The sequence below is a fragment of the Pipistrellus kuhlii genome, unplaced genomic scaffold (genome assembly GCF_014108245.1).
Source record: "Pipistrellus kuhlii isolate mPipKuh1 unplaced genomic scaffold, mPipKuh1.p scaffold_m20_p_4, whole genome shotgun sequence".
Taxonomy (NCBI): Eukaryota; Metazoa; Chordata; class Mammalia; order Chiroptera; family Vespertilionidae; genus Pipistrellus; species Pipistrellus kuhlii.
The window spans coordinates 6194300-6207781 of NW_023425540.1; the positions used below are offsets into that span (position 1 = coordinate 6194300).

A 13482-nucleotide genomic window follows, 5' to 3' on the forward strand; every position below is an offset into this window, starting at 1 on the left:
AAAAGATTCCCAAGGCACATATAAGTAATGCTGTTTAGAATATACATTTAGCACTCTTCCACCATTTATTCCACCAACTTTTTATTATGTGCAGGTAACTGAGAGTGGACTGTATGTAGCTTGGTGATAGTCAGTGGTACAGATACACAGGCATGCAAACCATTCACTCACCCCACAGTGCTTTTCACAGCCCTATTTTCAGTAGCCTGAGACCTGGGAGGAGGAGGCAGCAAGTCACTGCAGATGATCACTTAAAAGGAAATTGAGAGTTGACTATAATTTACATTTAAAGCGCTATGAAATAGCATCACTCCTACATATACTAGTACTCATTACTTTCATAGGAATACCCCTCACAGTGACTTAACAGGGCTATGAATGCTTTCTCTTTAACCTTTCAATATCCCAGAAACAAAGTGATATCTGAGAATCACAAAGACAGAAAGCAAAAGTGCTACAAATGTAAAGTGGTATGCATTTCAAAGGTTAGGAAACTGATACCTGAGAGGTTAAGTAAGCAACTCAGTCACCCTCAGATTAAGGAGAGCCTAACTCAGTTCTCCTAACCCCAACTGCAATGCTAGTCTCTCTTTCCCTTAAACCCAAAACCCTCCTCTTGGCTTCAGAGAACTTGCTAATTTTCTTCTCTTCTGTTGAACCCTTTCTTCGTACTGACCCGTCCACCAGGGGGTATTACACTTTCATCAATTTATCCTCTAACACTCGAATGCTCAGCTCTTTCTCCATTTACCTTGTTCCCGTTCTCAAAGCCTTATGTAGGGAATAACCAGATCACAAGTTCAGAACTACTACTAAAACTTCCATTTCAGTATCTGCTGCTATCTCTCACACATCTCTGATAGAGTCAATCACCTTAAACCCAAGAGCAAGGGACTCATTTTCATCCCTCCCAAAATGATTTCTCCATTTCATGGCACCATCAATTTCACTGTCCCTTAGGATTGCAAACTTAAAATGCTCTTTCACATCTGATCTCTTCAATACAGTACATGCTACTCCTGCTCCTTTACTCTCCATTCTTCCATTTAATTAATGCTTCAGTTATTATCATATGATAGATGCTGGGGAAGAAGTGTGATATCCAGTGAAAGAAAAAGAACTGGACAAAGAACTTTAAATAAGATAATGGTAAGTGATATTTAGAAAGGAACAATCAGAGATATGGAAGAGTAAAGGAGGAAGCATAAATTCCCACTGGGATGGCTAGTAAGGATTTCCAGAAGTGGCATGTGACCTAGACCTTAACCTAGGAGTTTGATAAATAGTGCTGCAAATGGACTTCTAGGCAGAGGAAACAACCTATGCAAGGTCAAGTAAATAGAAACTGCATGTCATGTGCAAAGATTAAGTCCTCTTTGACTAACACAATGATCCTCAACTAGGGCATAACAGAATCTTCAATAGGAAAAGTGAGGAAAGGAGAGGGGGGTGCTACTAGCAAATCTCCCCAATCCCTGTGTATAGGGAAGGGAGGGAGTGTATTCCTTAAGTGCAACTATGCAGAGAGGTAGTAGAGAATAATATGGTTAAGACAGTACAAAAGAACATTTTTAAATAAATCATCAAAGGCCTTCAATGCCACGCTAAGAAATTTGGATTCTACTCTGAGTAAAAATAGGCCTGAGAAGTTTAAATGGGAGATTGTGTGTATGTGTTTTGTTTTGTTATTTAAGGGAATCGGATCTAGATTTCAGGGACATAATCCTGGCAATTGTACAGCAGAGTAGTTAAAACAGGTGAAAGAAAGATGATTTTTACTATCATCCAAATGAAATAATGAGGATGGGAACTAGATCAGCGATAAAGGAATAGGAGATTGGATTCAGTCGATAGCTCAGAGGCAAACTGGAGGAACTTCCCACCTGAACACAGAGGAAGAACACTAGGCCTCTAGCTTGAATACCAGAGAGTGGTGGTGGTGGTAACTAGAAAATGAAAAGAGACATGCTCTCGGGTGCAACGTTTCCCACATCAGGACTCTAGGGTGGTTACTCCACACAGATGATAATGTTTTGCAAGCTTAGAAGAAAAAGTCTGAATAAAAATGTGGTTATCACAAGATCTCAATTTGTGGAATTTTGAAGTCATGAGTGAAAAGGCTGCTCAGGGAAGCAGCACCAATAGTAGAGAGAAAAAGACCAGAAAGAGAAGAACCTTAGGGCTGGCTTGCTTGAAAAGTTGGAAGATCAGCCAGTAAAGAGAAGCAACAGCATAAAAGGTAAGAAAATAATAAAGAGAATATTTTACAAAAAGTCAAGCAAGGAAAATATAGTTGCTACAGTGCATGATACATTTAGTCACTAGCCCTGTGACCCGGGCTGAATTACCTGAGTTCAAAACCCCTATCAACTGTAAATTAGGAATAATAAGAGTACTTCAAAAGGCTGTTGATGATTAAGTGAGATAAATTATTTAATATAGTACTACTACTAATAGATTGGGGAACTTAATGCCAAAACCGGTTTGGCTCAGTGGTAGAGTGTCCGTCTGCGGACTGAAAGGTCCCGGGTTTGATTCCGGTCAAGGGCATGTACATTGGTTGCGGGCACATCCCCGGTAGGGGGTGTGCAAGAGGCAGCTGGTCGATGTTTCTCATCGACGTTTCTAGCTCTCTATCCCTCTCTCCTCCTCTCTGTAAAAAATCAATAAAATATATTAAAAAATATATAGATTGGGAAACTTAAAAATGCCAATTAATTTTACATCAGATTAAGACACTATTTTCATTATAGGGGTAGAGCAAGACTACAGTGGTTAAGAAAGAAAGCTATGGCTGAAACCAGTTTGGCTCAGAGGATAGAGCTTCTGCTGAAAGGTGCTGGGTTCGATTCAGGTCAAGGGCATGTACCTTGGTTGCAGGCACATCCCCAGTAGGGGGTGTGCAAGAGGCAGCTGATTGGTGATTCTCTCTCATCGATGTTTCTAACTCTCTATTCCTCTTTCTTCCTCTCTGTCAAAAAATCTATAAAATATATTTAAAAAAGAAAGCTATGGAGTGAGGATAAACTATTCTGTCTGTAGAGCCCACAGTAACTGTTTTGTAACCTGTGTCTTTATCTTTCACATCTCTCAACATCATCCCATACCCAGTGTAGTACCTGACCCATGTGAAAGATACAAAAATGTTGAACATGAGAAAACTAAGCCAATAGGAAAGCAGACAAAGCAGCAAGAAATCTTAGTATATAGAGAATATTAAACATTATTAGAAGCATAAAGTAGAGATGCTTTCTTCTGACTCAGAAAAACAGAACTATGGGTGAAATGAAACATAAAGGGAAGACAAGGGAACACGTATCAGACAGCTTCTACTTTCGTAACAAAGCAGTAAAAGTTCTCTGCACAGAGTAGGAGGATTACAAAGTCGATCTGGAACCTGAAGAATAAATTAGGTGATTCTCCATTCCAATATATATTCCACTTCATTTATGTCTCCGACGTCCTAGTTCAGCCCCCCATCACCTCTCAGATGGTAACACTGGTCTCCTAGGCAGCTCCTCTTCCTAGATTTCCCACTTGACTTTCCCAAGGTGGAGAGCCCATGTTTCCTTCCACTCTGTCCACAACTGTTCTCACAACAAGCCAACCCTTCTGTGAAGCCTTCTCTGATCCCCTACCAACCAGATCGTTAATCATTCCCTCCTCTGGGCTACTTCTGTTCCTGAAACAGTTTGATCACTTCATTTATTGTTCCATATTGTAAACACTTCTTCATGTCTGTTCCAGTAAACTCTGAAAAAGGGAGAACCATCTTCCTCATCTTTATTCCTCTGGCACTTAATTCAGCATTTAGTATATAAAAAGCATCCAGTCAATATCTGTTTTGTCTAACTGAAGTGAGTAAATAACATGAGTAAGCTTAACTAGAAATTAGAAAACAAAAAGTGATTGCTCAAAGCATCATTCAAAAAACCTTACTACTTTTGTAAGTTTTAAACAGCTAAAATAATTTTTTTTTTAATTTTTACTAATGGGAAAGTAAAAGAGTTGAATAAACAAAAAAAACCTTAATACTTTTAAATAAATTATATTCTCATAATTACATTTGAATATAAGTGTGCCCATGTCCTCAGAATTCCCTGTGAATATGATAATTAAATTATACTAGGAAGGGCTTACACAGGAAAAATACTGTCTTTTTAGTACCAGGAAGAGATGCACAACTGCAATGACAAAAAATACACTATACTTGCAGTAGAAGTAGCTAAGGGAAGTATATGGGTTTCAAAATAGATTTTGACATGTAAATCATTTGGCATGACTATTTAATGATATCAATAGCAAATAACAGGGATTTTCACAAATTAAATAGGGTAGTTGTCCAGACAAAACTGAAAGCAACAATTAACCAGTAAATTGCCCATACAATGAAATTCCTAAACGAGGTTGAAATTAATCCATCAACATCTTTCAACAGAATCTTAAAACTCTCCAATGCCTCAAGAAGCTTGAAAGACTAGCCAAAAAAAAATAAAAAAAATAAAATAAAAAAAAATATATATATATATATATATTATATATATATATATATATATATATATATATATATATATATATATATAACTAAAAAATTTTCTGGAGTCAAGGAGAAAAATTCTAAGGTTCTATAAATTAAATATCATATTTTACCTTAAGTTCATTAATAGACTGCTCTTAATTTATACCTAAATTACTGGTAATTTCACATTACTTTTTTATAGTTGTTATATTCAAGAACTCTACTTCATTTATATCCAATTTAATGACTCGGGGGGGGGGGGGGGGGGGGGAAAGGCTCATCTGGCATGGCTCAATTGTTGAGTGTCTTACCTATGAACCAGGAGGTCATGGTTTGATTCCTGGGCAGAGCATATGCCTGGGTTGCAGGCTCCATCCCCAGTGTGGGGGGTGCAGGAGGCAAGTGCAGTGTGGGGGATGGGGGGGTGCAGGAGAACCAGTGATTCTCATCATTGATGTTTCTATCTCTTTCTCCCTCTCCTTTCCTCTCTGGAATCAACATATTTTTTTTAAAAAAAGATGCCGAAACCAGTTTGGCTCAGTGGATAGAGCGTCGGTCTGCAGACTGAAAGGTCCCGGGTTCAATTCCGGTCAAGGGCATGTACATTGGTTGAGGGCACATCCCTGGTAATGGGGTGTGCAAGAGGCAGCTGGTTGACGTTTCTCTCTCATCGACGTTTCTAGCTCTCTATCTCTCTCTCTTCCTCTCTGTAAAAAAATAATAAAATATATTAAAAAAGAGAGAGAGAGAGAGAACTTCATTACTCTAATTCCTTATAAGCAAGTTTGTAACATTCAAAACAATCATTTTAAATATTTTAAATGTGTATGAATAATTTTGATAGGAGGGCAACTAACATTTAGTTAGCATTACTCACAAAGTATCAGGTCCTGGCCTGAGTACTCTAAGCACTAGTCTTTTACTTCTCACATTCTAATAACTCTTTGAAATTATTTTTTTTTTGAGATGAAGATACCAAGAGTTAAGTAAGGTCAAATAACTTCTCCCAAATCACCTAACTATTAAGTATCACAACTGAGATTACAACCCAGAACTATCTGACTGTACAGTCTGCTCTCTTTTCCTAAAGGAATTACAATGACCATGACCTTTATTTTATAATGAATTTTGTTAGATAGCCACACAATGACTTTCTCAAAGGTTACATTAAAAAAATCAGAATGAGAGCAAACATTGCCTCACCATTATAAATAGATATCTTTGGTTACCTAAATTTTAAACATACTGTAATCCAACCACAAACAGCTGCCCTTCAGCTGCAATCCAGTGTCCCACAGTTCTGGTAATATTCTCAAAATATTACCAAATTGTAATTCCTCATAACCTTTCTTCATGTTAGACCCACAAGCCTTCTGGTTAACAATGAAATGTTTCTCAGAACAGCAATTTCTTAAACAATAGTGTCACTACCCAATGAATCTCAGATTACTTTTTTCTTATTCTAAACTTTCTTAGGATTCAGGAATACAGTTCTCATATAATCTCTCACTGTTAGCTATATATTGTTTTTGCAATCAGTTTCAATAGGCTGTGTATATTTCTTTACAAACTGAAGTACATTTTGTCAGAGCGAGCAGAAATAGCATTTTTGCACTTATTGAATTACCTAGAAACCCCAATGAACATAAGTGTTTACTAAATGTTCAGGAAATAATAGTATTTTAAATAGTAAATGTACTGCGTTATCTGTTTATCTGAGTAAAACTGAAGTAAACCAAAGGTATCAAACCAAATTTGTGTTGCACACAGCTCTTTTACAACCCCAAATTCTGACACCTGCCAGAGAAACCACTCCACAGGAACTCTGCAAACTCAGTTAAAGCACAACGATAACTTATTTCTAGCACCACATCCAAGCAGGATTTCAAGACACAAAGTCTAATAAATGACCTTTTCACCTCTATCTAAAGCATTCAAATCAGTGATTTATCTAAATCACTAATAAACTACATCTGTTACAGAACTAAATGCTACTTTTTGAGCCCTGTGGGAATTTTGCTTATTTTGCTAGGAAATTTAAAAAAAAAAAAAAAAATCTTTCCCCACATATATGAAGTCCCTGAACTTCCAGAATAAAAAAGTTACAAAAATGTACCCTGGTGGCTAAACTTGAAAAGTAGCCTCTCGGTTTATAAAACAGCAATCTTACATTATGCTATGCAAAAACGAATTAGAAACGAGCTGTGCCTTCAACAGCCTCAACCATGAGCCCACGTCTAATACCGTGGATAACAGCATGTCCCTACCACGCAGGTTCAAGTTGTTTTTTTTAAATTTTATACGACGTGTGTGTGTGTGTGTGTGTGTGTGTGTGTGTGTGTGTGTGTAACTTCCCAGGGTGTTTTTCAGATCTCAAAAAAGAAACTGACTCTGCAGCTGAGCCGGGTTGCACTCTAAGGACGCTGCTGCGGCCGGTGTGAAAGGAGAGAACTTGTTAATGAGACCAAATCCTGTTTACGGTGGCGGAGAGCAGAAAAAACACCCTGCACACACTGTACACCCGCGGCCACTGCCCCGGGCCCGGCCGGAGGCGGGACCCGGGCTTTGAAAGCGCCGGCCGCGCTCCCGCCGCGCCGAGGGGTAAACAAACCCGCGGCCGCCAAGGGTAAACAATGAACCTGCGGCCGGGCCGGGCCGGGCCGGGCCGGGGCGGCGGGAGGCGGGAGGCGGGAGGCCGGGCAGCAGGAGGGGCGCTCCTCCCGCGCCGATCGGCGACCGCTCGGTTCTCCAGCCGGTGGCCGGCGCGGCTCCCCGGGGCGGTGGGCGAGGAGGTCCCGGCGTGCGGGCGGGCGGCGAGGACCGACAGGTCCCGCTTCTGCTCGGGGGCCGGGAAGGCAGGATGTGGTCGCTCTCCCCTCCGACATCCTCCCGCAGCCTCAGCAACAGCCTCCGCCGCCCGCCCGCCCGCCCGCCGTCCGGGGCGCCGGGACCGCGGGGGCCCCGAGGAGGCGGCCGGCGGCGCCTAGTCCCGCGCGGGTGTCCCCGGCGCCCGCAGCGCCCAGGCCCCGGAGCCGCGGCGCCCGGGGCGAGGGGAGCGGGCGCCCCGGGAAGGGGGATGGGTCCGTGAGGCGCCCCGGGCTGGGCTCCCGCACCCGCCGCTCCCGCGCGGTCCGGCCCCCGGCCCCCAGCCGCACCCTCTCCCCGCCCGCACCCCCGCCCCCGCCCGCACCGCGCCCCGGCCCGCGCCGGCCGCGTTACCTCGGGTCAGGTCCAGCGGGACGTTCTCCTCGCCGCTGTCATTCCGCCCTGCGCGAAACACACACACAGCCCGGTTAGCACCGGGCAGGCCGGCGGCGGCCGCCCCGCCCCGCTCCGCCCGCGCCCCGCTCGCCCCGCAGCCCGGGGCCGGGGGGGCGGGCAGGGGCTGGGGAGCGGCGGGAGTCGGGGCTGCCGCGGGCTTACCTCGTATTCGGAGGTTCTTCAGCGAGCGGCCGCGGCCGATCGCCGCCATATTGACGGGTTTCAGTCACAACACCGGAAACCTCGCCCAATCGCGCGAGAACCCGTCCCCTCCCGCGCGCCGCGCCGCCCCTCGCGGCCTCGGCCCCGCCCCCGCGGCCTCGGCCCCGCCCCTCCGCGGCGGCGGGCGGGTGCCTGGCGGGCGGCGGGCGTCCGCCGTCTCTGCGCCCGTTCGGGGTCTGCATGCCGCCGGCGGCTCGTGCATCCTCCCCTCCGGCAGCCGGTCGTGGCGGAGACGCGCCCGGCCCCCCGGGTGCAGGTCTGCGGGGAGGAGGCGCTTCCCACGCGGGGAATCCCAGGGATGCTTCCCCTCCGGCCGCCCGGGGAGCCGCGGTCAGCGCCCGGCGGGCTGGGAGGAGGCCACCTGCTGACCCGTCCTGCGCCACTCTCCCGCTGGCTTGCAAAGCGCGGGCATGGGATGGACGACCCGCCCACCCGCCGCCGCCACTACCCCTTTATCCATCCATTAAAATTATTTGTATTCAAAACAAAAACAAAAGGCTGCTCGCGATTCATCATTTCCCTTCCGAAAGTCCCTCTGCTCCAACCCGGTGAACACGGAACAAAGTTTGTTTTCCACCTTCGCCGCGGCCGCCGTGCAGAGCAGCCAGGCTTCGATGTGCAAAGCCACGCGCGGCGGGAGCTCGCACCCGGGGAAGCGGGCGGGGCGTGGCCGCTGGGCTGCAGCGCGGGGTGGGCGGCCGGGCGGGGGTGGGGGGTCCCGGGGTCCCCCCGCGGATGCCCGGAGGCCGGGCAGGGGTTTCCTCTCCGCGGGGACGGAGAGCCTCAGAGGGCCGTGTCCGGGTGTTCTGCAGGGGCAGCTGCTGGATCAGAGCTAACATAACTGTGGTGGATGCATATTTTTTAATGTGTGAGCTCAACAATTGCTAACGCGGGAGAGTTTCATTCTGGAGACCGCGTTAGCTCATTCATGCACACGCACCTGGCCCCTGGCCCAGCAACGTTCTTATTTCAACTAGATTCACTTTAAAGACAGGCTGAGCTTGTGGTTGCCTCCTAGTCTTCAACCCTTGTCTTGCTTGACTCCTGAGACGGAAAGGTAGGTAACTGGCAGCGGAAAGTTTGCCTTCACCACCTCTCTGTGCCAGCGTCCAGTTCATGCCAAGCCCGGCACAAGTCCATGTTCCATAGATGACCCGCTGGTGGAGTAAGTGCCCGGATTGCTTTGTTCCAACCCCCATCTTGCTTAAAAAACGCATGCCGATATTGGAGATACTAATTGCAGTCGTTAATGACAGTGAACAATTGGAAACACTCACCTGAGCAAAGGTAGGGGTGGTGATGCTAAGTCAAGAGAGAGATTATGAAATTCCCATTTTTATAAACATTTAAAATACATACCAAATTAAAAGTGTGCTTTATAAAATATTTTTTAAAATCTCAGAAGATACACATGAAAAGGTTAAATGGCTTTTTCCCCTTAGTAGTGGTGGAACTACATATATATATAGTTTTTGTTCTTCTTTGGTGGTCTGTGATTTTACAATGTCCTATAATTAATAGATGTCCATTGTGCATGGAAAGCTTTAAAAAGAAAAAGGAAAGCAGTATGGAGTAAAGTATCAGGAAAATAAACTAGGAACCCTGTTTCCTGCGGATACCCCCCTCTGTAGGCTTCAGCTCTTTTCTTATTACATATGCATCAGATATCTGACACTGATACTGCACTTGCATTCAAGGATGCAACAAAATCAGAGTATTTTTTTAAAAATATCCCCTGACATCACCAGGAATAATTTTAATCACAACAAACTTGCTCTCTGGCTCTCTCTCTCTCTCTCTCAGCATTTAAGTCTTGGTGCAAATGATTTGTTCTAGTTAGGTTCTAAGGGGAAAATCACAAATCTTGAGGTCTGGCTAAAAATGTGTTTCAACCCTCTTTGTATCACCACATTTCACCATTTTAGAAGAGTTGAAATCAATGGAAATTCTACCAGATTCTTTGAATTGTTCCCATTTTCAAACTGCCTTTCTTATCTCTATCTATTCTAAGTGAACTCCTTCCTAATACAATTTAACTTTCTTTTATCTTTCAGTCTTTCCTAAAAGTCGAGTAATCCAATTTTACATTACGTAGTGTGCAGAAGAGCCCGAATTTAACAGCCTTTCATCATTATAACTTGTATGCTCCTGTTTAAAGATCATAATTCAACTACTCCAGCTCTTGCGGAAGAAAAGAAAATTATTCCTCTCCAATCTTACAATGAAACTAGGTTTTCCTCTGTTACTGTTTCAGTCACTTGAATGGCTGTGTTCTCCACAATTGTTTTTAAGATGAATGGCATTTCTGGGCAAACAAACAAAACAAGTACTTAGTGTTTGCAAATGACTCTCTAAGAAGCAGGAGTTTAGGTAAATGTTAGTAAGGAATACACTTCACAATGTTGTGTTTGCTTTTTAAACAGCAGCACTACATTATTGACCCTGGTCTGCTTGTTATTTCTTAAAAAATCTCTAAGTTATCCTCCATGCTTGCCAATTTCTAGCCATTCCTCTTTTTGAAACTTGTTTTTCTTCCTTTTTCATTTTTGCCCACTCCTGTGTCTTACTCATTTTGTTTACTTCTTACTACTTCTCCAATTTTCTGGGTCATTTTCATTCTACTCTGGTCATTGAGAATGTGACTTCCTCTTCTTCGTTTTCATTTCCCAGCTAGGTTTCATTTGCTGTGTGAATGAATGCTTTTTCTCATAGTATTAGTCATTGATAAAAAATGTTATATGAGATTAGGCCCCAGGACCACACCTCGGAGAGATAACTGCTTGATTCAGAAGATATAATGACTCCATTGATAGTCACTGCCTGGGTTCTATTTTCCATCCCACTGCACACAGCCAATAATTCTGGTTTATAAACCAAGTTTTATTGGCTTCAGATAAAGTGGTAACACTGAACAGAAACAAAGTCTCCCCAAGATCTTAGTTCCCTTTATCTATCTGCCCTCTTACACAGGCCAGCTGAAGATAAAGCAAGTCAAAAGCCACCTTTGATCAGTCCCTTTTTGGGTGCTTTCTCTCCAAGAGTTAAACCACACGTTTAACATCCAGATAAAGGCCATTAAAATGACATGCAATGGGCAGGGTTGTTGATAAAGATCCAGCCTTGGCCATAGCAGGAAGGAGCCTGCCATGGTTGTTCCTTAAATTTTCCATCTGTCACAAAATCCCCTTTACATTTTAGTTTTAAATTACGTAAGGTATAAAGGACCTATAGAAACAGTAGTAAATGAAGGAAAGCCTATGTTTGGGTAAGAAGATACATATACGTATCAAATAAAATCCGGAAGGGTATGCACTAAAAATTTCAAGTGATTTTCTTTGGTTGGTAGAATGTTGAGTGATTTTGAAATGTCTTTCTTTTCCCCCCTTTTATTGTCCTAAAATAAATTTTTACTTGTGTCATTTTTTAAGAAAAATATTTTAGAGAAATTTTGTTGGGGATGTTAAATCACAACATGTATCTTTGATTATAATGATTTGTTCAGTAATGGACCTATCCAAGTTGTTTGTGCATCTTATTAAAAAAAATTGTCCACATTCTCCAATGCATCTATGTTTGCATTTTCATTAAGTAAAACATGAATATGAAGAAAATGGTTGAAAATAATTTTTAATGCTATGTTACTAATGGCACAAATAAAAGCAATGGAACTAAATATATTTCATTAGTTTTTAAATTACTTGTTAAATATTTTTAAATCCAGCAAACTCAAAAGTTTCATTTTAGGAAAAGTTTATTTGGATGTTGGGATTTAGTAGCTGAAACCCCACAAAATACAAAGAAAGAATGGGAGAACTACTCTATTGACTGTAGTTTCTAAGTCATTAACACTCGTTTTTCAATTCCATCCATCAAAGGTTTTTTATGTAATCTGGCTAATAAATGTCTATCTTTTTTAATGTCAGTCTGTTTCATAGCCAACTGGAAGGCATAACTTTAAAACATTTTAACAAATTGTTTTAAAACTCTTAATCTAGAGAATTTTAAGCAGCTTAGAAAAATATTTCCAAGATTTTTAAATATGTAAATATAGAGCCATTCCATTTATATTTTTGTTTCAGAAAAAAAATCACAAAACTGTGGTAATGTATTCAAATATCTATTTCTAAATGCTCTCTGTAGCACATTCCTTTTTATAAGTAATATCTTCCTTCGTTATTGTTATCACATTTACTTTGAAGGGAAAGATTAATATTTTTTAAAATAAGCCACCAGCCATCATGAAAAAAGTTTGCCACTAAATAAATATCAAACATGTACACAGTATGGAAGATTTTCATAGTCATTCCCCTTCTCTTTTCAACGTGTGTCAAAATTAAATTGTATTTTAAAGGTCTTTATTGTTTAAAACTATCACATGTGGCACTATCTTCGTTCTTCTGTGAATCCCCCCAATTCTTAAATTTCACATATAGCAACTGCTTCCTCGATTTTTCATAAAATACTACTTTTATTTAAGAAGCCATTTTCTGATAACAATGCACATTCCTTGGTACATACTCCCTTTGGTGGCACAGAAGAAAAGAAGTTATTTGTGTATTTCGTTACTGAACAGAATTTAGCAAACATCATAAGCTGAGACAAGTGTAGAAGCTCTATTTTTCACCTACCTGTACAGAAAAACTTCTAGAATACCTATTTGTTCAAGTACCCTTTTCTTCAGATCTTCCGCTTATTTTTTTTTTCTTTTCCTGTTTCCATCTTAGTTGACAAATGGGACTACATTTTAATTTTGTCAACAAATTTTTTTCTTGTTTTTACCCCCAGACTTTTCAGCATAGTGAGAAATGCGACTATATTGTCCCCTGACATGTACCTTTTTGTCTGTTACCAAAAAGAAGTCTCTTTTTGCAAAGTAATGGATTCACTATGCATGGCTTTTAACATCACTGAAAAGAGATATAGAAAATTATATGATATAGCTTTATCTTATCATTAGCCAACATCTCAAAGAACAATTCAATTTTTCAAAATCTGGCTGACCCTGTTATATCTGATTAAATTATTGTGGCTTTTTTTGTGTGCAATGATTTTGATAAAGTGCTAATTCCAGCGGTAGAAGCATGTGATCTTTCACATTTTAAAACATTGTGCTTGTGTTTTCATTATTTTATATACATGCAGTTTTATTGCAAGGTTCTATTTAATCCATGTGTCTGTTTTGAGAAGGAGGCTATAAATCACTCCTTAAGTCCACTTCCTGGACACAATATATGGCCCCATGCCCAAGAGGGAAGGATTCCTGACAGAGTGTTCTGAGCTCCTCTGAACTACAGAATTCCCAGTCTTCCCTCAGGATACCTTATATGATGCATATTTTTTTGGTTAAGAAACATCCCAAACTCCTCCATCAAAAAAAGTCACTAAAAGTTAAGGGACAGTGAGCACATGGAAAACTAGAAAAGCAGAGCTGTCTAGAGGACCAGGGTCAACAGCACACCTGAGATCTGGCCAGGACCAGG

The 13482-nt window shown here is 42.0% G+C and overlaps 1 protein-coding gene across 10 annotated transcripts in view; it reads right to left on the reverse strand.

The window, feature by feature from the left end:
• Positions 1–8059, reverse strand: part of RICTOR (RPTOR independent companion of MTOR complex 2) — an 86932-nt gene extending 78873 nt beyond the window's left edge. For 6 of the 10 annotated variants that reach the window (XR_004983134.2, XM_036410943.2, XM_036410942.2 and 3 more), the window contains exons 1-2: positions 7943–8059; positions 7739–7786 (exon numbers count right to left, since the gene is read on the reverse strand). Coding sequence is in view for 6 of the 10 variants with exons in the window: in XM_036410943.2 (XP_036266836.1) it covers positions 7739–7786; positions 7943–7991 (97 nt within the window). In the remaining 4 variants the exon portion in view is untranslated. Of the gene's footprint in view, positions 1–171; positions 236–7738; positions 7787–7942 lie in introns of those variants that run through there. The other 4 variants (XM_036410944.2, XM_036410941.2, XM_036410949.2 and 1 more) reach the window with 4 other exon arrangements.
• Between the last annotated feature and the right edge of the window lie 5423 nt (positions 8060–13482).